The 23,987-nt window shown below is 40.0% G+C and overlaps 3 protein-coding genes across 7 annotated transcripts; 1 reads left to right on the forward strand and 2 right to left on the reverse strand.

The window, feature by feature from the left end:
- Positions 1 to 875: 875 nt before the first annotated feature.
- Positions 876 to 5,513, reverse strand: trub2 (TruB pseudouridine (psi) synthase family member 2). Its single transcript, XM_037102017.1, has 8 exons — positions 5,241 to 5,513; positions 4,913 to 5,047; positions 4,447 to 4,521; positions 2,630 to 2,691; positions 2,462 to 2,543; positions 2,275 to 2,347; positions 1,965 to 2,101; positions 876 to 1,880 (listed from the first exon to the last, which is right to left on the reverse strand). Exons 1-8 carry the CDS (start codon positions 5,359 to 5,361, stop codon positions 1,555 to 1,557), a joined length of 1,011 nt encoding a protein of 336 aa, XP_036957912.1. The 5' UTR covers positions 5,362 to 5,513; the 3' UTR covers positions 876 to 1,554.
- Positions 5,514 to 5,642: 129 nt separating this feature from the next.
- hdhd3 (haloacid dehalogenase-like hydrolase domain containing 3) lies at positions 5,643 to 8,937 on the forward strand. Of its 4 annotated transcripts, none has more exons than XM_037102019.1 (3): positions 5,643 to 6,115; positions 6,626 to 6,960; positions 7,203 to 8,937. In XM_037102019.1, the coding sequence occupies exons 2-3, from the start codon at positions 6,631 to 6,633 to the stop codon at positions 7,596 to 7,598; spliced, it is 726 nt and encodes a 241-aa protein (XP_036957914.1). In that variant the 5' UTR covers positions 5,643 to 6,115; positions 6,626 to 6,630; the 3' UTR covers positions 7,599 to 8,937. The 4 variants fall into 4 exon arrangements, with proteins under 4 accessions (XP_036957914.1, XP_036957915.1, XP_036957917.1 ...); XM_037102020.1 differs by having other exon boundaries at positions 5,643 to 6,111; XM_037102022.1 differs by having other exon boundaries at positions 5,643 to 6,051.
- Positions 8,938 to 10,426: 1,489 nt separating this feature from the next.
- On the reverse strand, positions 10,427 to 18,390 carry tgfa (transforming growth factor, alpha). Of its 2 annotated transcripts, XM_037101429.1 has the most exons (8): positions 18,013 to 18,390; positions 17,004 to 17,033; positions 16,746 to 16,883; positions 16,306 to 16,473; positions 14,103 to 14,217; positions 13,301 to 13,450; positions 13,035 to 13,126; positions 10,427 to 12,018 (listed from the first exon to the last, which is right to left on the reverse strand). In XM_037101429.1, the coding sequence occupies exons 1-8, from the start codon at positions 18,053 to 18,055 to the stop codon at positions 12,011 to 12,013; spliced, it is 744 nt and encodes a 247-aa protein (XP_036957324.1). In that variant the 5' UTR covers positions 18,056 to 18,390; the 3' UTR covers positions 10,427 to 12,010. The 2 variants fall into 2 exon arrangements, with proteins under 2 accessions (XP_036957324.1, XP_036957325.1); XM_037101430.1 differs by lacking the exon at positions 17,004 to 17,033 and having other exon boundaries at positions 18,013 to 18,386.
- Positions 18,391 to 23,987: the final 5,597 nt, after the last annotated feature.

Genomic DNA, 23,987 nt, shown 5'->3' on the forward strand with positions numbered 1-23,987 from the left:
GGAAACAGAAAATGCTAATACAGCATCATCCAACATCATCAGAGGACGCCAAATCTGATATTAGTGATTGGCTCCGACTTCATTAGCGTGATTTACCAGGAGATTTATTCAGATAATTCAGTTTTAGGTTGGAACATGTACATATCATAACTGTGTTAAACATCAAACATCAGAAAACAGTGTTTTTGTTGTGTTCTTCCAGGCGCCTGTAATTTACAAGAGGTTGCCGGGAAAATACTGTAATTTAGTTGTAAAAGACACAATGTTCAATTAGTAAACTTCCAATTAGTCAGTGCCAATTAATTTCTGCTGTAAAGAGGCCTTTAAATCACAAGGAAAAATTACATTTTTTTTTTTATTTAAACCCTTGTAAATAAAGCAAAATATTAAAGATAGTTTTAGAGTCTGGGCCAGAGGGTGGTTTAAATTCCTACTGGTTTCATCATTTGTGTCTCCTGTATTACAGAGGGGATCTTTAATGGTTCCCAGTGGGAAAGCTGGCCTGCAGCTGTCTGTTGACTTTGTCTTTTTTTTTTTGTTTTTTGTTCTCATGACAACAGAGACACTCATACCACAGCAGAGATTAGAAGGTTGTTAAACAGAAGCAAACAGGATAAGTCTTAACATTACCAGTGAACAACAGCAGAGAAGTCCCTGAAATAAAAGTAACTTTAACCTTTTGCCACAGGGGGGAGTACTTGCGCTGATAAAGCAGGTGTCTACAGACGTCAAAGCACGTTGGTTTACATGAAACTGTCGTTAACGTGCCTCTATATGTGGCACCACTTTGCCTAAATGCACTGTTGAATCTTTTTGTGTATTGACACTGAAATAAGATAACATTATCAAATGGCAACAAAACCAATAAACAGACATCTTAAACATCTTTTGAATTTATTTTCATGATAAAAAAAAGTTTCATATTAACATTTGGGGAATAAGTTAATGTTACCTACACAACATTTAACAAAGGTTAAAATGCTGGAACATTCATGTTACGGACTGATCAATAAGGTTTTTTCAGGACCGGTACTGATGCAGTTATCAAGGACACTGATAACCGATATTTGGGACCAATATAATTATGCAGTAAATGTCAAAATTTTGATGTCAAATTTTACAATAGCCAGTGATGGAATATAACTGAGTATGATTTACTCAAGTAAAGTTCTTGAGAACAATTTTGAGATACTTTACTTGAGCATTTCCATTTTCTGCTCATTTACACGTCCACTCTCCCATCGAAAGTAGCACATTTTTAAATTAATTATTCTTATTGGCAAACACAAAAAACACAGACACCAATAATCTGAAAAAAATCTAAATTTTCAGCCCTGATAACCAAGCAGGCCAATACTCGGTCCATATACGTGAGATACATCAGCTGTTCTTATAGATGGAGAAAAAGTTGCATACTGAATATAAAGCATATTGTGGTGAACCTTGTCCGTTTTTACATATTCATCTTTGGAAACCAGCACTTGTGGTCGCGTAGAGCAGTTCAGTTCTTTGCGAAACATATGGGATCAACTACCAGAGTGACTCAGCGACGGCTTACTTCATTCTACCTTCAGCTGCAACTGCTTCGTCGCTTGTTTCGTTTTGTTGCCTGGCTGTCGTATTCTCTGGTGGTTGTGATCCTGAGTCCTTGATCCTTGTGTAGGGAAATCTTTTGTTCTTTTTGGAGGAGTGGTATTGTCTGATGGCTTGCGTAACATCAGAAGCAGTCCACTGGTGGTGTGTCAGGGCATCCTGCAGGGTGAAGGGGCCGTCTCTGGTCCGTCTGACTCCTTTACACACTGCCGTGCTGCGCAGCTCGAGTCCGATCTCATGTACGACTTTGCGCAAATATTTCTGAGTTTCATTCAGACACTGCACCTCTGTAAGTACACAAAAAAAAAAAATCAAACAAGATCTAGATCTACATATATCAAACAAGGTTTCCTCTGTGTTCAATTATTTACCTAAAGTGAAGTTGGGAGGCTGGAAGCGAAGGCAACGCAAGCCTGTCAAGATAGGCTGTGATTTCCCCTCTGGACCCAGTAAACCTTGTGCAGCCAACTCATAAGCTTCCTGTGAACGCATGTCTATGTTGGAATACCTGGATTTAAAAAAAAAAAATCATCTACCTGCACTCAATATAATCATACAGCACTTTGTGTACAGGGAGGTTTTCTTCAAAAGCATAGAGGTAACTGTCAACCAAGGAGGAAATTAACAGTAAAAATGTCAATATTGTGTTGATAGAAATGAATAGTAATGTAGTTAGCATACATTAACAAGGCCTTCTGATTGGCTCCCTGTAGCATCGCCAAGACCTTGTCCAGCTTGTCCTGTGTGATGTGACCTGTCAAACACAACCATATTTTAGGGTCAGATACAGTCGAGTCTTGTCAAACTGTTATCCAGGGAATAAACAGCTAAAACTGAACATATTCAGGAAAAAACTAAAGCACTGTACCATAGGTGGACCTTTCCACAACTCTGCCCGCATGAGAGAAATCATCCGTTGCAGTCCCGAATTCACCTTCCAGTGTGTAATCCTGAAATATATCAAACAGCATTTAATCTTAAATATCGCATCTTTACACTTCTGATGTTTAAAAAAAAAGCAGAAATGATTAATTACCCTGGTGATTCGTGTTCTGTAGAGTTCACTCAGGGCCCTGGTTCCATTCCCGACAGCGAGAACTAAAGTGACAAAGGTGTGAAAAAGCAACATTGTACATTAAATACAACTAAAGATGCACTGATCCATCTGCCAGGGACCAGAATTGGACATCAATGCCTGACATACACTATATTACCAAAAGTATTCGCTCACCTGCCTTTACTCATTCTATGAACTGAAGTGCCATCCCATTCCTAACTCATAGAATTCAATATGATGTCGGTCCACCTTTTGCAGCTATTACAGCTTCAACTCTTCTGGGAAGACTGTCCACAAGGTTGAGGAGAGTGTTTATAGGAATTTTTGACCATTCTTCCAAAAGCGCATTGGTGAGGTCACACACTGATGTTGGTCGAGAAGGCCTGGCTCTCAGTCTCCGCTCTAATTCATCCCAAAGGTGTTCTATCGGGTTCAGGTCAGGACTCTGTGCAGGCCAGTCAAGTTCATCCACACCAGACTCTGTCATCCACGTCTTTATGGACCTTGCTTTGTGCACTGGTGCACAGTCATGTTGGAAGAGGAAGGGGCCCGCTCCAAACTGTTCCCACAAGGTTGGGAGCATGGAATTGTCCAAAATGTTTTGGTATCCTGAAGCATTCAATGTTCCTTTCACTGGAACTAAGGGGCCAAGCCCAGCTCCTGAAAAACAACCCCATACCATAATTCCTCCTCCACCAAATTTCACAGTTGGCACAATGCAATCTGAAATGTACCGTTCTCCTGGCAACCTCCAAACCCAGACTCGTCCATCAGATTGCCAGATGGAAAAGCGTGATTCATCACTCCAGAGAACGCGTCTCCACTGCTCTAGAGGCCAGTGACGGCGTGCTTTACACCATTGCATCCGACGCCTTGCATTGCACTTGGTGATGTGTGGCTTGGCTGCAGCTGCTCGGCCATGGGAACCCATTCCATGAAGCTCTCTACGTACTGTACTTGGGCTAATCTGAAGGTCACATGAAGTTTGTAGCTCTCTAGCAATTGACTGTGCAGAAAGTCGGCGACCTCTTTGCACTATGCGCTTCAGCATCCGCTGACCCCTCTCCGTCACTTTACGTGGCCTACCACTTCGTGGCTGAGTTGCTGTTGTTCCCAAACGCTTCCATTTTGTTATAATAGAGCTGACAGTTGACTGTGGAATATTTAGGAGCGAGGAAATTTCACGACTGGATTTGTTGCACAAGTGGCATCCTATGACAGTTCCACGCTGGAATTCACTGAGCTCCTGAGAGCGGCCCATTCTTTCACAAATGTCTTGTTTCACAGTCTGCATGCCTGAGTGCTTGAATTTATACACCTGGGGCCAGGCCAAGTGATTAGAACACCTGATTCTGATCATTTGAATGGGTGAGCGAATACTTTTGGTAATATAGTGTATCTGATTCTGTGCCGGTCAAAAGCTGACATTTAACCTAATTTATGTGTGCTCATTTCATTTGTCCTTTCACCGCACAGACATGCAGTGGAGCAGAGACACAAAGGTTACTCCACCTAACAACAAACTGGATTGCTATATAGCTCTGTTGGCCACTGTTTTCTTTGGGGGAAATAAAACATTGTAGCTGATGTTCGGGAACTGAGAAAAATACAAAGTAAAGCTGCGTTGTCTGAAACAGCGCAGACAACTTTTTTTATTCCACTCACACACTCATTATAAAAAAAGCCACAAGAACATTTGTGTATGCTGTTGATTACAGTTCTTAGGGATAAAAACCAGCACAGACTTTTGAAAGAAACCAGTTTCCTTGTGTGATAAACTCTAAAAATATCCATACCTAGGACACCAGAGGAGGGTGCATCCAGGCGATGTCCTACTCCAACTTTAATTTGTTGGAATTCAGGTCCAGTCACTGAAATAGAAGAGAATTCACATTTTATTCGCTCAGTCCTCAATGTGTGTGAATATATCATATGCATTTATACATCAATCAGGCATTCCAGATAATCTACATGTGCACTGATGTGGGAATTAAGTCACTATTGTGTCATCAAACTTCACTTACAGTCGATCAGAGCAGGAATGTTGACATGTCAAACACAAGTACAACTAATAACATTACTGTAACACAACAAGACTTACACCTGATATGACAAATTATCTTATTGGTATTGTATTATCATTATTTAAGAACAGTACTGTTTATAGTGATAGGACACTAAGTTAACAATTGATTTAGTTGTACAAACACAGCACTGCAGTAACACATTTAGTTACAGACAGGTGAGACAGGAGACACATACCCAGGGGATGCTTGGACAGTACTGGCACAGAGGCTACACTGAGTGTGAGTCCCTTGGGTGCTTCAGTCTCACTGCCTGGCTGTGGCAAGAAGCGGACCTCCTGAGGAAGTGGCTGAGACGGTGTAGCGTTTAAACCTAAAATAAGACACAAACACGAGTCAACAGGATAGAGTGACCTGGTGAATCCAAGGTTAAAAGGCAAGGCTGACTGACATGTTGGTAAATGTTGAACATTCGCTGTGTCACGCCTCGCCGTTAAAGCAGACGTGTAACCTGGAGCGTGTCTGACTGACGTCAGGATGACTTCTAAATATTGTGTTATCCTCACCTTTCAGCAGATTTGTCTCGATGCTGTCCCGCACGAGTTTCCAGTGGACGCCTGGGGGTTTGTATACACAAAACAGACCCTCTAACCTCCGAAACATCCTAATAGTTGGAGTCGCCATCATGTTAATGACATTCCGACTTCTATACAATGTTTAAAGGGTTACATCTGTGGAGATTTCTACAGTTAACTGCGTGTTTTCTAAATATGTGTTGCATTTGCTCTGCTCCACTTGACTTTACGCCATGTGATCATTTGCGCATGCGTACATCTCTGGCAAATGCAGCTTTAGCAGCCACTTTGTGAGCTTACTGCCGCCTGCTGTCTTGGGTGTATGACAGCACACGACAAGCCATACGCGAGAAGACTGGGAAATGACGGCGTTGTAAAAGACACCACAATACAAAAAAAATAGCGGGGGTTATGTGCGCTTAGAAATGAGTAAAGAAGAAAAACATAGGGGATTAATGTTGGGGAGGGTCGTTCGACAGACTGAACGTCGGAGGAGCTGAAACTCCACAAGGTGGCGATAGCTACCCTAAAACCAGACAGCAAAGAAGAAGAGGACCGGAAGTGTAGCCAGCTAACGAGCTAAGCTTGTTTACAGTCTGAAGACTGAAGTTCGGTAACGTTTAAATTGTCTTTTAGTTTTCGTAGCGGTTGTCACTGCCGGAGAATCTCTAACATGTGATAACAAGTAGCTAATAATGCGAAGTCAAGGAGCGCAATGTTAGCTTAGCAAGTGATAACATTTTCATTTACATGTAGGGCATTTAGCAGAAAAGATAACAAGATAAGTACAAGGACATTTTAGGTACAGTCAGCCACTTTGCCAAATGTAAATGTAACATGTGTCAGTAGGAAAAGCACAAGTGTAAGTAAGTAAAGGGCAGATAGCTGAATTTCAATTAACTGCTTTTCCTGTTTATAAGGCCCCAATTTGCCCTCAGCTTGTGATGCTCTGGTTAAACACAGACTATTGAAAATTATCCATTGTTATGTTATGAATAATGTAAACCTTAACACAGGGCCCATTTAAAAGACAAAAACAGACAGTAAGCAAAGCTAATGAAGGACCCATCTTAAGGCTTTTGTCATTTTAGTTGGTAAAATGATTTAGTGGTGCATATCTCCAAACAGAATAATGAAATTACTACAAAATTGCTCTACCATGGCTTGTGTCTTGTAAACAATTCAACCTAAACTCTAGTGAGCCAGATTGATGGATGAGGAACTTGTACCAAAAATATCTTTAAGACAGTAGTGTGTTTTAATGGTACAAGTATGTATATCAGAGTAGATCTTTTAGACAATCTGAATCATTCCAATACAAACATCGTGGTGATGAAACATTTACTTGTCTTGTGTTTGTGGTGTTGCCTTTGTAGGTGTGATGCGAGCCCCTCTGCGATGGGTGCTATGGGATGTGAAGGACACCCTGCTGAAGGTGCGTGCATCAGTGGGAGAGCAGTACTGCAAGGAGGCTGAACGAGTGGGCTTGGATCTCAGTCCTGTGGAGGTCGAAGCTGCTTTCTTCCAGGCATATCGACAACACTCCAGAGGATACCCAAACTATGGCATCTCTCAGGGCCTGGATGGACGGTCTTGGTGGATGGGGGTGGTGCGAGACACTTTCTCGAGGTGCGGGGTACAGGACCCAGCCCTGCTCAATACAGTGGCTCACAACCTTTATCATAACTTCTGCAATTCAGAGAACTGGGAGGTAAATGACAGGTGATATTTATGGCATACACATTTTATAAATAAAACCCACTTTTCAGGTAGTATCTGCGAAGAATGCATCAGAAACACAATATTATTTATATGTTTTGTTTTAAGATATTTGTTTTTAAAGCATATTTACTAAGTAGTGTTTTTTTTTAATATACATGTTAATGTAATCAGTAGTGGACAAAGTAGCACAAAAATGTAAACTTAAATGTGTGTTATGTCCCCTTGTTTTAGGTATTTCCAGACTCACAGAAGGCCCTGGAGCATTGTTCTTCTCTAGGACTGAAGCTGGGGGTGGTGTCAAACTTCGATATGCGCCTTGAAGAGATTTTACGTGTTTGTGGCCTTCTGTCTCACTTCAGCTTTTTGATAACATCAGAAGAGGCTGGTGTAGCAAAGCCGAGTCCAGCCATCTTTAATCAGGCGCTGCTGAAATGCGGCGTAACTGCTGCCAGCGTCGCTCATATTGGAGACCACTATGTGAACGATTACCTCGCCTCTCGGTCTGTGGGCATCCACGGGTTCCTGTTGGACAGACACAACAAGACAAACGGACCCAACGTTCCTCGGAAGCATCTGCTCAGCTCCCTGGAGGAGCTGCCATTGCAGCTTAAGGAGCACTTGGTGTAATGCCAAACAGTCATGGGCTCAAGTGCAAAGCTACTCAGCCTAACTGTGTTCAGTTATTGGAATTCATTTGTGTGATTGAGCCATGTTTACCTGACTGGACTCAACCAGTCAACCAAAATTATATTTATTGAAAAGATGTTGTAATATAAAAACTGTATATGCAGTGTGTAATGATGTATTTAATGTAAATGAATAGGGGGAAATAATTGTCTATAAATTGTTTTGCGACTGTCTCAGAATTTTTTCTTTCTGATGACAGAATTAAAGGGTTTTGAGACAGAAACTTGCTACTGAAAAACACTTATACAGTCGTCAGAGCTCCAAATAATATTGTGTCACAGCACAGATTTTTAAAACAGGGTCATATTGAGATCACTGCAACCAAAATATAGGCAACACGGAGGCAAGGAACATATAGATGGGTGTAAAGTAAAGACAAAACAAGCATACAGCATCCTAGTTAAGTTTTTGGGCCACCATCTGTGAACTCTACTGGGAGTATGAACCCCTTTCCTCCAAAACATAGTGTCCAGTCACTCCAAAATCTCCCAAAGATGTTCAGATTTTCATACTCACTGATGCATGCAAGAAAGAAATGTTTCCCCACCCGCATCTGAAGGAGAGAAGTCGTTCAAAATCTTCCCATTAAAATTGACTGTATGTAAGCATTGTTTGTTTTTTTACTGAGTTACTCTGTGTCTTCCTTAATGATTTTTAAGGAAGACACATTAAATGTAATGGTCTTAGGCAACAAATCTTTGTATTCACTAAGATTTGTTGCCTAAGACCATTAGGCTCCTACTCTGGCTCTTAAGGAGCACATACAATATTAAACCAACAACACTTAAAGTCAGTAGTGGGACACAATGCTCAGATATTTACCACCCTGATTCAGCAAGTAAACACTGTCAGGGACACAAAGAGGTCCTCAAAAGTCTGTAAAGGACTGAAACACCATGATCACACTGCTGAATTGTTGCTTCAACAGTGTGATAATAATAAAACAAGTAAGGAGAAGATGTAGCAGTTTTCATAACAAAGTGTTTTTCATTGTTGAAACATTGCACTAAAACATTTGGGACATGGATAATTGAAATCAGACACATAGGATACAAAATAGAAATAATTTGAACACCCAAAAATAAGGATAGAATAACGATGGTAAACATAAATAGTACAGAAGGTTGGACAAAGAATGAGGACTGGATTTTTTTCTACCTAAATGTATGTATATACTGTGAATGGTGGGCTGACCAACTGACTGTTTATCAGGTCCAATATTCAGCATTTTTTCAGTTTATAGGAATGTGTTGCCAAATAAAAATAATCTTAAAATGTGCTAGTTTGGCTCTGATGCATTCTGTAAAGTAATTGGTAACTAAACTTATCAAATAAATGTAGAATATTTGTTTCCAAAATGTAGTGTAGTATAAAGAAGCAGCAACTGGAATTACTCAAGTAAAATATGAATACTTCAACATCGTACTGAAGTACAGAACCTAAGTAGTATCTTTAAGGATAGTCAACAAAATGTGACTATCTTTTAAGGCAGATGAATAGAGGTGATGCAAAGGTGGAGGCAGAATTGAGGTCATATTATTTAAACATATGTTAACTTCAGTAATCAGTTTCTAAACATGAGATTAAACATGGTAACATCACATTCCTGCTGTATTAAAGTGTCCTTAAGGTTGTCTGACAGTTTGAGCTGCACTCAGAATCAGCGACCAGTGTAAAATGACACCTTTTGTATGCGTTTTGGATGAAGTGACCCTTTAAACTGTAGCTCTGGGCTTTCTCCTACTGATTTGTTGCAGTGCTTAGCAGTGTGGAGAACAAGGCAGGGTTGCTTAACCCTAATACCTTTGTAAATACTCTTATTTCAAACCATCTGGTCAGAGGCAGATACTGGGAATGTTGGGCTGAGGATCAAACGGGCCAGAAGAGGAAGCTGAGGGAGAGGGAAAAAAAGGGCCAGAATAGCATTGCAATTCAAAGCAGAGCTTCAGCCTCTTATGGGGAAAAGGGATTGACGCTTGTCCAAATCAGATTTAAGAGTTTAGGAGAATTTCCTAATGGTGACAACACACAGATGTCCTCTCTGTGTCACCAAATGTGAATGGAAACAGATTTTTAGTCTTAATTCCCTTCACTTAACCTTCTTTTCACTTGATTTTGTTTGTTTCCCCTCGCGCTCCTTTGTATGTTAAAAGGTATTGTCAATCTTTACGGAGGCGCCCACGAGAGCTGCTTAATTCAAAGCTGGTTTAGTGGCTCAGCCAGACGGCTCTAAAGGGCTCCCCAGAAATCCAATTGCAGACATAATGGGATTGTGAAACGAAACGAAGCTCCTCATGCGGAGAGCGAAAGGAAAGGGAAGAGGAGACGTTCAAGAGGGTAGAACCCAACGACATACAACTGAGAACGAACCCTAACCCTATGTGGCACGGCCCTGCACATCGCACAAATGCTTCAACATGAATGGGTATACATCCAGTTGAGTCAGAGACACAATAAAAAAAAAAGGTAATGGCAATATAGAGGAGGGTTGAAACATTTCCTTCGGCTATAAAAGCACTTTAGAGTTCAGCTCTTTGTTCAATTGTGCCCGGGGTTCAGGGTTTCATGTTGGCATTTCTGCATCTTGAAATATTCAGTGGAAGAGAAAAATGGAGAAGCAGAGCATCCGGAAAGAGAAGAGAAGAGAGAGAGAAGAGCTTCAGGAGTGAAAAGAAGGTCACGCGATGAATCAAGTCCACAAACTCCAGGGACGGGGCAGTGATTAATACGCACATGAATAAAAAAAGAAATATCCACACACACACACACACACAATTGCATTTTTAATTCATTTCATTGGAAAACAAATGTAGGTAACAGAGGCTTTCCAACTGTGACAACATAAATCAGACAAAGTAAAGGGTTAATGTGTCGACAGCGTGTATATACACCGAATATTTCCACGTTGGTTTTGATATTTACACGTAGAATGCTGCAAGAACAAACACATATTCTGTATGTAAATATCAACCACGTACTGTAAACAAAGACAACAAATCATCCTCTTAGGGTCTCCTGGTATATCAGTACCATCACATTCATTTTACGGCACACACAAAGCGCGTGCACACTTTTACATTGAGTCAGTTTGTATTCCTTCACCAAATTATCATTTAAATTTTTGAAAGAAAATCTTAAATATTTTGTTTTAAATTAATCTCCAGAGGCTTTTCTCTCTTTAAAAGTATTTAAATTCAAAGCAGAGGCAATGCTTTAACACATCACTGTTGAAATTTTTAAAAAAAAGTATTCTGTGTGTTTAGAAATAAAAAGCTGTGATTTAAGTGCATGCATGCTTTAAAGGACATGTACAAACCGCGTGCCTCTTCCCTTCAGTGCTCATTCAGGCAAAGTTAGCAACAAGTGTATTTGGCATCTCTCATTATGTGGACACTTTTCTCCGAGTGACTACATTGTACAGTAAGTGATCAGTAAGCAAGCTTGCGGAAAAGTGCACCAATCTGCAGTAACGTGGAATAATGTGGCGTGTGTCGATGCAGTTATAGCTTGCGAAATCCAAAAACCTCTGACGTGTTCAAGTAAAGCTCAGGAATAAAAAATAAAACTGACAAATATTTCAGCTTCAGTAGAAATACTGGAGACAAACTGTCCATATTGAACCAAATTGGAACTGTTTTGAGTTGCAAGCTTTGTGTATAATTACAGACTGATTGAAGTCCAGGGTTTTTCAAATCCATCAGCAGTCAGACTATTTAACAATTCCTACTCCTGTCAGGTGAAGTGAGTTCCTTCTTTAAAAACAGATACTAAAACTTCTTTAAAGCATCAGTTTCCCCCACCACCTTTTCTTTAAAATGTCCTCTGTGCTTGAGTTCTGATGAAAAGTGCGCAAAGTTGTTAAAAGACAAAAATAGGAATTATTCCGCCTTCAGTAAATGAATTCTTGCTGTCCCAAAGTAAACACATCCGCGCTGGATGATTGACGGCCTAGCAGATCATTTCTCATGTCCTTGATGCCGGCCATAAACAGTAATCAGGACACACGGAGCTCTTCCGTGTCTCATCCACAATCCAACAGTTTGTTGTAAATCTGTGGCTGTTTCCACAGAATCAAAGGGTCAAGTAAACACGTTCCTGCGGTGCTGCAGGTCACAAGTCCCAGTCAGTGCCAAAAAAAAAAAAGAAATGTCACGGAACGTTTAACCTCCCACATCAAGCAGGCCCTCCTAAGCCACGCCGAAGATGAAGCTTCTTCTTCCTTGGCCAAGAATTTTGATGTGAACACGTGCGTGGGACCTTGAGCCGATCCTCCGAGTGTGTTGGCCAGACATGATGAGGAAAAACTAAACACGCCGTGGCGAAAACAGCTCATGTTCCAGCGAGATGTCTTCTCAAACCACTGAAAAGGAAATAATCATGAAAGTTATCTTGTTTCCTGTATGCTCGCAAAATCTCTTTGAAGGATTACTACATACAAGTGCTGTCTGTGCAGCAAAAGACTTGGCTTATTCCTATGTGCTAACAATCAGCTACACGTTACGCTGGATGACATTTTCCTTCATTACTAGAGGTGTTACGATTTCAATTTGATTTTTCAGCACTAACGGCTATACTATGTTCTGCTATTGCATACCGCAAAGCTTATTTTGATCAATTTTCAATATGAAATCGAAAATCATGACACCATTACAATCACTGGGCACTGTAGTCTATTTTGAGTCAATCCCACAAACACCAATAATCTCATGACTATGACATGGTGAATGTGAGCTGTGTGCTTGCTATTTATGTTTTCTATTTATTTTATCCTAATATCAATGTTCTTATGTTTTTCTTATGTTTTTTTATCTATAATTTGCACAAATAACGGGTTTGCTTTGCAATTTTGTTGTACAATGTACAATGACAATAAAGATCTATTCTATTCTATTCTACCATCCTGCTGCTGGAAATGCTCACTAGTGCACAAGATGTAGATTATTCCACAGCTGATAATACTCCCCAACACATGCACTATTCAATCGTGTTTGAGTTACATTTGCTAACAACTACAGTGGCCAGCTGATTAAACCAGGGCTGCACAATATTGGCAAAAACTGACAATGTGACATTTTAATTTTTGTGTAATATATTTTGCTGTGAACAAATACGAGTGAATTTCATCACAACCGAAGATGGCCCAGCTGTGTTTGATGAAATGATCAAGAATGATTACTCCCACGTCCAAGAACCGTTAAATCATACAAAATTATGTAAAAACAGACAGACTTCTCATGAAGATGAATCATGGGAAATGAGAATTGTGCAAGTCTTGCTTTTGTGTTGAGTAGCAAAAAAAAGTAGCAGAGAGTGTTTCAAATGTATTCATCAGTTATTAACATCCCCAGCAGCTGATAGAAGAAATAAAAAGTGTACCACTCTCAGAAGGATGGCAGGATGCTCCGTGCTTCTCTGGGACGTAGTGAAGTGCATGTCTCCGCCTGCGACAGTCCTGCCTCCACCAGCAACTGCATGAGGAAAGATTCAAAATCTTCAAAATCCTTCTGACATTCATTATCTTATTCCTTGAAAGGAAAACTGTGACCACATGGTTGCTTTCCCAAACACTATAGAGTTCATCAGCAATGATCTCGGTGAAAACAACACCATGAAATATAAGATATGCCAAGCGTATCACTTACTGTAACAGTGTGCACAACACCATGATGAGAACACACCCAATCACACACAACACCAGCACCGTGGCAACCGTCTGTTTTCTGTGATTAGTCGCAACTACAGCGAGCAGGTCTGCATGCTCACACCTCATCCCGACAAAGCCCGGATGACACCTGCAACGAGGCAGAAAAAATCACATCAGGTACACATGCAGATGATTTAAAACAAAAACAGCAGCTCAGATCAGTTTCATGAGCTGACAAGGGAACGTTTTCTTTTGCTAACATCCGTCCAATTAAGTGGATGTCAAATACCTGAAGAGTTAATGTTTCCAGCTGCAGATTGAAAATAAATAAAAGATCTAGCGATACACAGTCCAAAAATTCAGATGGGGATCATTATACTCAGACACTGCAAATTAACTTAAGCCACTATTTAAAATAAAGATATGTAACGTTATTATCTATAATATGAAATTCTCACCATTACCATCACCACTCATAAAATGAGTATTCTAAAACCCAGAGACTCATTATCTGTTGTCAGAAATGATTCTGCCATAATGATTTTGATTATTCCTTTTTAAACTGTCCATAATGAGTGCAACAGTGTTATAGGAGTGCAATATCTGACCAGTAGACTGCTTTTCAAAACCTGGTGCCTACATTACCCACAAGGCAATTGATCAAGTTACATGCAACTTCTTCTGGAGCCACAAAAGGCTTTATATTATTTTATTTGTCATGTGCAGTAGTACTCCCCAAGACGTTTAAACACTTAAATGCAAAACTGATGATATTAATCTTTAAGACAAGAACAACTTACACGCATGCTGGCGTCTCCTCTAATATCAGGAAGCGACACGTGCCATGGAAGCAGAAATGGCGGTGCGAGTCCGGACAATCATCAAAATGAGAGCGAACAGCCGCTGCCACGAACTCTGTGAGGATGGAAGAAGAGATAGTGTATGTGGATTTTTAAAGTTTAGGATATGTTTTATACTTTTGCCAGGACCATAAAACACCCTAACCCTAATATTTCCCACTGTTGGATGACCAGTAGGGAAAAAGTGGCCTCCACTGACATCTACTGCTAACTATGACCTTTAGAAGTCCTCCAGGGCATGAATTCAACCCTAAAATGACAGTTTCAAAACATGATCCAAGTTCATTTAGTTAGAACAGGCACCAGGACGCAGGTGAATATCATAAATCTAAAAATAGCCTAAGCCTGCAGAGACCTGAAACAACAGCATGTACTAAATCCTAAAGCTGACACCCACGCCACCAACGGTCGACTGAAGCCTTTTGTTACCAGTTGCGTGTGGATTTGTGGTGGCTTACATCTCTCGCTGTACCTGGGAGGGACTATTAGTGTCTAGAGTCTCGAAAAGTCACAGTGAGACACTGCGAAACAAAAACCTCTGTCCATCAGCCGACATTAGGAAGCAGGAGAGAGCACACCCCTGCAGGAACTCTTGTTCTTTCGCAGAAATTAAACCCTTCAAGCCACTACTCAGTTTTCACCAAAATATCTAATTAAATGAAAACCCAGACAGAACGGGGCATTTCTCACACGTTTAGCCGTACAGTCAGACAAATTCCTACATAACTGACTCAAACAAAAGTCAGTGTTTCCCCGAGTGGCTGAAACAGATGCACAGTGTTGCATTCAGGGTGGGAAGGAGGATGAACATCCAGACAGATAGCTTGCATTACAGCCTTCGTCACACACTCCATTCCAACGGTAAATGGGCTTTTGGATTGCAGCCTACATGTATTGTCTCCTTCTTTCAGACTCTGTGAAAGCCCTCCGTTGTCCCTGAGGCATCTGCCTACCAACCCCTCTCTCTTTCCATGTGATTTTGGCAGTCGGACGAGATAAACTTTGAAACAGAAAACAGCCTTCGGGCCACATGAGGCGCTTTTCAGCTGATGATTCAATATCGTACGTGCATCTTCTTTTTGTATGAAACGTCTGCATACACTGCTCATATGTGCTGTTCATAATCTTTAATGTACCACAACTGCTGCCCTCACTCACGCTAAGAGGATCAATTATCAGTGAGCGCCACACTGTCTGCATGTGTTGATGCACTGCAATTCTCTATGTGAAAGCAACGCTGCAGTGAGAGTGGATCACAGGCTGCAGCGAGAACAATCGGACAGTTTTAAAATTAAATACCGTGAGTGTTTGCTTGAAATGGCTCAAAATCACTTCACTTGTCAAGACCAGGAGTGGGATGAAAAGAGATTTTATTACATTGGATTGATACATTAAAAAAAAGAAAAATTCCACACAATAATCGTGGGGATTTTTTTATTATCTGGATTATCATGAATATATCGGTACGTGAATGACTCGAAAAAGCCGTCTAGCTCGCTGACGTACAGTCCTATATTGGTTTTCTGATCTATTTTGAATAGCCTAAGCCTAAACGTCTGAACGCCGGGCTTGTACATTGTGTACCGCACAAAAACAAGTTAAAGGAAGACCTTATGATTGATGAATACTTACTAAAGATTCTTTGATTGATTGTTTATCACAAAAAAGATGTGCGATACAACAAAAAATATTGTTAAAGTTGAGTTGTTAATATGTTAGTGATTCCAGAGTGTGTAAGTGCAATTTTAGTTTTAATTCTAAAAGCGCATTATGTACAAATTGTACAAAAATGTCTGTTTTGATGTTATGTGTAAGTATTTTGTTGCAGAGACTTTTGATGAAGTTAGCATGCTCGCCATGTAAACAACAGAAACACTCACGTTATTTCAAGCTCCGGATCAGTAACTGCATTGCTAAATGAGCTAACTAGCTAAGAGCAGATACAGTTAGCAGCAGTTAGTGGTTACTCTTGTGATAGGCTGTTTTGTTTTAAGTTCTTATTGTGTTTTTAAATCTTTAAGCGTTATTTGATGATTATTGCCATAATATCTTGAATCGCAAATATGTTGCACATAGTAATCATGACAAAAAATGTTGGTATTGTCCTTTTTCCCTAATCTGGAGATATGATGACTGTACTTACTTTTAACTGGAGGAATGATAGTAGTTGTAGTAGTTGAAATAGTTGGTGTCGTTGCTGCAGAAACACTTGCCAATGCGTTTGGAGGAGCGGTGGAGTTTGTGTCGATGGAGATGTTGGCTTCAGTGATTATTGAGTCACTTGGCCCCACTCCTAATGTAAAGAGGGAACCTGCAGAGAGGAAAATAAACCACTGTTAGCATATGATGTGCTCCTGATGCAATAAAAATAAAATATATAGAAATAAAAGCAAATTTCTTCCAGGAGGCATGTTATGCTTTTTATTTTTTTTTCCCCTTTCCTTCAGTGTTTTATATGTTCTTGTGCATGAAAAAGACGTCCCCTTCAAAGAATATTATATCAGATAAAGCAATACAGGTTCTTAGCAATGACCTTCAACCTTCTTTTGCCGTTTCACAAAACATGACTGTGCTGAAACTTACTTTTAACTGGAGGTGTGGTCAGTGTGCTTCTGCTACTGGATGTTGCAGTTCGAGTAGCGGTGGAGTTTGTGTCGATGGAGATGCTGGCTTCAATGATTGTCGAATTGCTCGGCCCTGCTCCGAATGTGAAGAGGGAACCTGCGGGGAGGATATTAAAACACTGCTGACATATGATGAAGTTTTGATGTGGAAAAAAAAAAACTAAATCACAACAAATCCCTAATAACTAGAACACCAAAAAGTCCACTGTTAACTCACCATTGAGTACCACAGACATACTAAAAGCACCTATAGGAATATAAGAAATATATGTTACTCTATTGTGATTCCCCCCCCAAAGAAAACTAGGTGTTTCACATCATACTATATGATGAACAATACACGATCCCCAGTACTCTGCCCCTACACAGCTATGACCATGTGACCTGGTCTTCAATGTGATATCGATGCTTCATTGAGTAACTACCACCCAACAATAGTAACAGGGTCAAGCATCCACTAAAAGGATGAGACCAAAGCTCTATAAATAAAGCAGGTCCATGTGAAGACACGCAATCGCTGCTAGAGACTAAAAAAGAAAAAAAAAAAGAAACAGCTGGTAAACTCCAGAAGGTGGTTTGTTGAAGAAAACAATTATAGAGACATGAGAGACAGTCTGTTATCTCACCACAATAATGTAGAGCACATAAATGAATCAAAACGACACACCCAAGTGAGTTTGAATATATTGCGTAACACCACTGATTGCAGAAGGATCAGTCCAACAAGGGCTGCAACTAACACTTGTTTTTCAGTCATTTCATTTTTTTTCTCAGTCAGTTGTTGAAACATGTCCATTTGTTTGATGTGATGTCCTCAAATGTCTTGTTTCATTCACAGCTTCAAAAATGTTCAGTTTGAGGACACAGAGGAGTCGATCACCAGAAAACATTCACATTTAAGAAACTTAAATCAGGAAAGTTTGACATTATTTCTTCATTAAAAAAAAAAGAAACTTACTCAAACCAATTAATCTTCTTTTTTTTTTAAGCTGCCAATTAATTTAAAAGGTAGACAACTTTTGCAACTGGGTGTCACGGATAAAAATGTTAGAAAATTCGGGTTTGGCACTGATTCTCAATGCAGGACACCAAGTGAATCAACATTAAATAATTGCATTAATTGGGGACACCACTGACGATTCGGATTCAACTGTTGACTTTTATCACTTATCACATCATTTACGTGAAATGAAAATGCAAATTTTCCCTCAAAATGATCCACTCACCGCTTATGAGGAAAATTGTATCCCAGAAGATCCGAGTCATCATGACGACTTGCGGTCTGAACGACGGTCAGTGACGGGCAGCTTCAGTGAAACGCGGCCGTGTGTTGAGACAGCACATTAGTCATTAGTGTTGCAGGCTGCAGGGCGAGCAGCAGCAGCACACACCGTCAGGAAACATTCAGTCCCGGGATCACAGACCTGCACACCGCTGTCATTTACACTCATCTGATCCGCTTCGGGCGCTGAAAAAAGTCCTTTTTTCCTTTTTTATTTCAGTCAGTCAGCAGCAGGAGCCTTCCAGCAGGATGTCCGAGCGTTTAACTTCACTGTGTTCAATTGAGGAAACTCGTGTAATCCTGTCAGAGGCTGACCAATTAGAGACAGAGGAGGAAGAGGAGGAGGAGGAGGAGGAGGAGGAGGGTGTCGTCTCATTATGACCTCAATATCAGGCGTCTTCTCTTGTAATTGTATTTCTCGTTCCTTTAGTATGTCAAATAGAAGTAACTCTGCTTTGAAATGGTCCGTGTTATAGGTTCACCCAAAAATGTGAATGCATTCATTATCTGCTCACCCTCAAGTGGATGGAAGTCAGGTGAAGGTGTGTAGTCCACGCAACATTTCTGAAGTTTAACAGCAAAACAGTTTTGCAGTATTCTCCTAAACAAATGAGGTAGATGGGGACTTACAATAGCAACTGAAATAAAAACATTAAACGGCTCCGTACAGATCATTTGGCGTAATCCATGTTTTCGGAAACCCTGAGATCCCAAATATATTTTAAAAGATGTTATTTCCACCCTTTTCAAAGCTGGAAATCTTCACTAGTTACCCATCGAGGGTGCAAAATCTGGGATCAAGTCTCAAATCTCAAATCAATCTGGGATTCCAGGGCTTCTGGAGACTTGGATTACGGGGGAGGAGATGATGGAGCTTTACAGTAATAAGGTCTTGGGTTCAAAGCTGCGTGGGTTTCCCCAGGGTGCTCAGGTTTCCCCCACCATCAAAAACATGCACAAATAGGTTGATTCTCCAGTCAGTTGACCAAAGGCACTGGCTTGCCTTTGGTCAAGTTGGTCCCCCGCGCCCACTGCTCCCTCAGGATGGGTTAAACACAGAGCACCAGTTTCACCATGTTGTGCATTTTATAACGTGATTAAATTAAGATGATTCTTCTTAAAACAAGTCCCCATCTACTCCAGTCGTTCAGGAGCAGGATGCAGCGCTGTTTTTGCTGTGCAGCTCTAGAAATGATTAGTAGACATCAAGGCTTCACCTGACTTTTGACTTGACTTTACTTGCTGACTTTAAGTTCAGCATCATTTTCATTACTCCCCATTCTGCAGCATACAGCAATGCATCATATGCTATAGGTTCATCATATATCTGTGGCATCGCTGCCTGTTGCAACCACATCCAATCTCTAAAAAGTCAACTTTCCATGAGTTTAGAAATAAGGCTAATTCAGCTTTGTGAGGTCGATTTTCCAGCAAATCAAACAAAGCTGGAGTTTGTCTTAAGACGCAGGAGAATTTTCTGAAGAAATAAAGGAACAATTTATCCTTCAGTATATCAGAAAAATGAAAAATGAAATCAAATTCTGAGATGAATGTTTTTTCCTTGACAGGAAGGGTAAGAAAAACTGTAATCTGAAAAGTAACAGATAACTGAAGCTGCCAGACAAATGTGGTGGAGTTAGAAGTACAATATTTGCCTTTGAGATGTAGTAGAGTAGAAGTATATAGTGGATAAAATGGAAGTAACTGTATATGTAAGTAAGTTTCCTTGACTTTCTTTTGCAATTTTGACTGTTTTTCTCAAAATGTAAGTAACCCTGTAAAAATAAAGGTGATTCTTATTCTCCTAAAAAAAAGGCATTTATTATAGAGGTCCTCTTCATCTCCGGATTTTAATATGAATAAAAGATGTTTTGTTCAGCAGGGCATAAGAATAGCTCTGCTGCTCCGTCTGTTCATTCATCTGTCCAACAGTTTGGTCCAGAGCGAGATGCAATTGGCTGGATTCCCACTGGGCTCGGTGTGGATATTAAAGGACTCCAAAGGATTATTCCTAATGTTTTCAGTGATTCTCTGACCTTTTGTCAACAGTGTCACTATGTCTTTTATTAGGTTGGTGATAGTTGCCAGACTCTCCAGGAAAGTGCTGCAGTGAGCTCATTCAGACACATACAAACAGGATACTGTGCAGACTGTTCCTTTTACACTCAATCATATAGGTATCATCCTGTCTTTCCAAAATGTGTCTCATTTTCATCTTTATCAGTAGCCTCTGGATTCAGATTAAACATTTTGCTTACATCTTTTCTCAGCTGATAATCATGTGCTGCAGAAACAAGTAAGGTTGTTCAAAGGGGATGTGAATGTGCTCAGCAGTCAACTTAAGATAGAATGCATCTAAACCTGTTGACTGATCACTTAAATCATGAAATAACCTCCTATTAACAATAATGCATGAAAGAATACATTTTTTCTGTCATTTTGTTTAAAATTTAAGCTCTTATTACACTAACTACATTTTTTGTTTAGCCGGGTGAATTGTTGGAGAGGAAATGTGCAGTGCAGAGATGCGCAACAGTGAACAACATTTCAAAGCAGCTCCATCTGCTGGACATTGACAAGTTGTCATCAAGAAGTTGTCCTGGTGGATCTTTTATATATATATACAGTCGTCCTCAAAATTATTCATACCCTTGCTGATTCTTGTGATTTTTTCATTTAGTGATGAAATAAATGCTTGTTTTCAAATTTGTGTTTTAGCTTCATGTGACCAACAATTGAAAGAATGACAACAATATAAAATAATTTTAAAAAATCATTTCTGGGGTATTTTATTAACGGAGTCCAAAAAAAATGCCATGTTCAAAATTATTCATACCCTAGTCCATCGTCTTTATTTAATAGTCAATGGCATAGCCTTTATTCTTTATGACTGCTTCCAGACGATTCTTGTACGTGTCCACAAGCTTCTTGCACGTCTCCTGTGGGATGTTGGCCCACTCTTCCTTGGCGAATGCCTCAAGCTGGGTCAGGTTGGTTGGTTTCCTCGCCATCACTCTGGTCTTCAAGTGATGCCACAAATTCTCAATTGGATTGAGGTCAGGACTTTGACTTGGCCATTCCAGGACACTGATGTCATTGTCCTTGAACCATTTCTTGACTACCTTGGCGGTGTGTTTAGGATCATTGTCTTGCTGGTACATCCAGTTTTGGCCAAGCTTGAGTTTTTCAGCAGATTCCTTGACATTTTCATCAAGTATCCTGATATAATCCTCCTTTTTCATGATACCTTGGACCTTGATGAGATTGCCTGTGCCACTGGAAGAGAAACATCCCCACAGCATTATGCTTCCACCACCATACTTGACAGTGGGCACAGTGTTCTTTGGTCTATAGGCTTCTCCTTTCTTCCTCCAGACATACTGGGTATCCATATGGCCAAATAACTCCAGTTTTGTCTCATCAGACCACAGGATGGTTGACCAAAAGCTGGGATCTTGCTTCAGATGACCTCTACAAAAGGCCAGGCGAGCTACCAGATGTTTTTTCCTGAGCAGCGGCGTCTTCCGAGGTTTACGTCCATGGAGACCTCCTCTGTGCAAAACTCGCTCAATGGTGGACCGTGACACCTTTGTCCCTGTCTGCTCAAGGGTTTGAATTAGGGCCTTGGTTGTGGTCCGTGGGTTGGTGTTGACCTCTCAGCAGATTCTCCTGGCAAGTTTGGGGGACACCTTACACTTTCGGCCACGCCCACTGAGGTTTTTGACAGTGTTGAACCTCTTGTGCTTGTTGATGATGCTCTGGACGGTTGAGACAGGGACACCATACTGCTTGGAAATGGCCTTGTAACCCTTTCCTTCACTGTGGGCCTGCACAAGATGCTGACGCAGGTCCTCACTGAGCTCCTTCTTCTTTACCATGATGACCAGAGATTAACAATGACCTGAACACTTTCCCACTATTTATACTCTTCTGGAAAGATGCTATTTTTTTAACCTTGTTTAACATTTGGTCAACAAAAAAGGTATTCATTCCAATGAGACATCATGAAATAACTTTGGGACAAAGATGAACACATTTGGGACATTTTTGTTGAGATATTGCCAGGGGTATGAATAATTTTGAACATGGCATTTTTTGGTAATCCGACAATAAAATACCCATGAATTTAAGAGTTTCTTGAATTGTGTATTGTTGTCGTTCTTTCACTTGTTGGTCACATATAATTCATAAACAAACGTGACAAAAATGCATTAGTTTCATCGCAAAAATAAAAAAATCACAAAATTAACAAGGGTATGAATAATTTTGAGGACGACTGTATATATATATATATATATATATATATGTATATGTGTGTGTGTGTGTGTATATATATAGTGTGTATGTATATATATATATATATATATATATATATATATATATATATATATATATATATATATATATATATATATATATATATATATATATATATATATATAGCAATTGTTTGCTCTATACACATGATATTTATTGCACACTTTCTGGTAGCTCTTTTTGAGGTCTCTTTGCCTTTCTATAGTATTGAATTCTACCATATTGATGTTATTAAAATATATTTATATAAGTTAATATGAAGTTTCATGTCTGTCAGAACATTCTGATAAGGAGTCACTGAAAAGATAAAACCATGATACCATGGTCATGATTTTGAAAATATCATAAGCTGATATCTCGTTGCCACCCAACTAACAGGACATATTCCTGAATAAAGGTGCATACAAATTAACACAAACTGACACATGGGGTCACATTTTCACATGGGGAAACCTAGGGGTCAGTAAATGAGGAAACAATAAACTTGAATGTAAGCATTTCCTTGTAATTTGAGCACAGTCAGTGCTTTCCCATAAGAGATGGATGGTATAAATTACACATCATTGATTTTTTGAGACCCAGGAAAAATGAATTGTTTTAATTACTATTTTTTTTTACATAAATTTAATGTAAAAAACATATTGCAAAGAAAAAAAAATTAACTAAATTCAAATTTTACAACACGTCCACTGTAGTGAACAACAGGACTTACTTGTTCTCAATTGTGAAACATTGAAAGGCTGAGTATGGACATGGAAAGTTCCACTGGAATCATCCAGTAAAATACAACACCAAATATAAGCAGGCATAACATTATGACCACTGACAGGTGAAGTGAATAACACTGATTATCTCTTCATCATGGCACCTGTTAGTTGGTGGGATATACAGTATTAGGCAGCAAGAGGACATGTTGTCCTAAAGTTGATGTGTTAGAAGCAGGAAAAATGGGCAAGCATAAGGATTTGATCGAGTTTGATGAGGGCCAAATTGTGATGGCTAGACGACTCATCATACCACAGCACACCTTCAGGGGCCTCGTGGAGTCCATGCCTCGATGGGTCAGGGCTGTTTTGGCAGCAAAAGTGGGACCAACACAATATTAGGCAGGTGGTCACTGTGGTGACCCCTGTTGGTGTTTGCCAGTGGGGTCTGCAGTGGGTTGCTGGTTGGCAGGAGGTCACCTGGGCCTGGTGATCTGGTTAGCTATATAAGCAGGTTCTCATTCATTGTGTCTCTCTCTCTTTTTGCCTTGCAGATAGACACCTGCCTTCCCAGGTAACACGGCAGCCTTAAACTTCAGTTCTTTTGGTTTTCTTTTATGCACCATACAACATCCACACACACCATATTTACCATGCATGTGAATCCTACACCACTGATCTTACTGACTCTCACACCTCATGTCATTGTGTTCATTGATTTATCTTTGCTATTGAGTTAAATAAATATGTTTTTGTTATTCCTTTGAAACGGTGCATCTCTATTGTTTGTCGTGGCCTAGAGCCAGCTGTGATAGTCATAATGTTATGCCTGATCAGTGTTTGTCTGAATCTCACTAAATGATTGTATTAAGAGTTCTCTCTGCCTACGTCATAGAGC

Source organism: Acanthopagrus latus, chromosome 6 (genome assembly GCF_904848185.1).
Source record: "Acanthopagrus latus isolate v.2019 chromosome 6, fAcaLat1.1, whole genome shotgun sequence".
NCBI lineage: Eukaryota > Metazoa > Chordata > Actinopteri > Spariformes > Sparidae > Acanthopagrus > Acanthopagrus latus.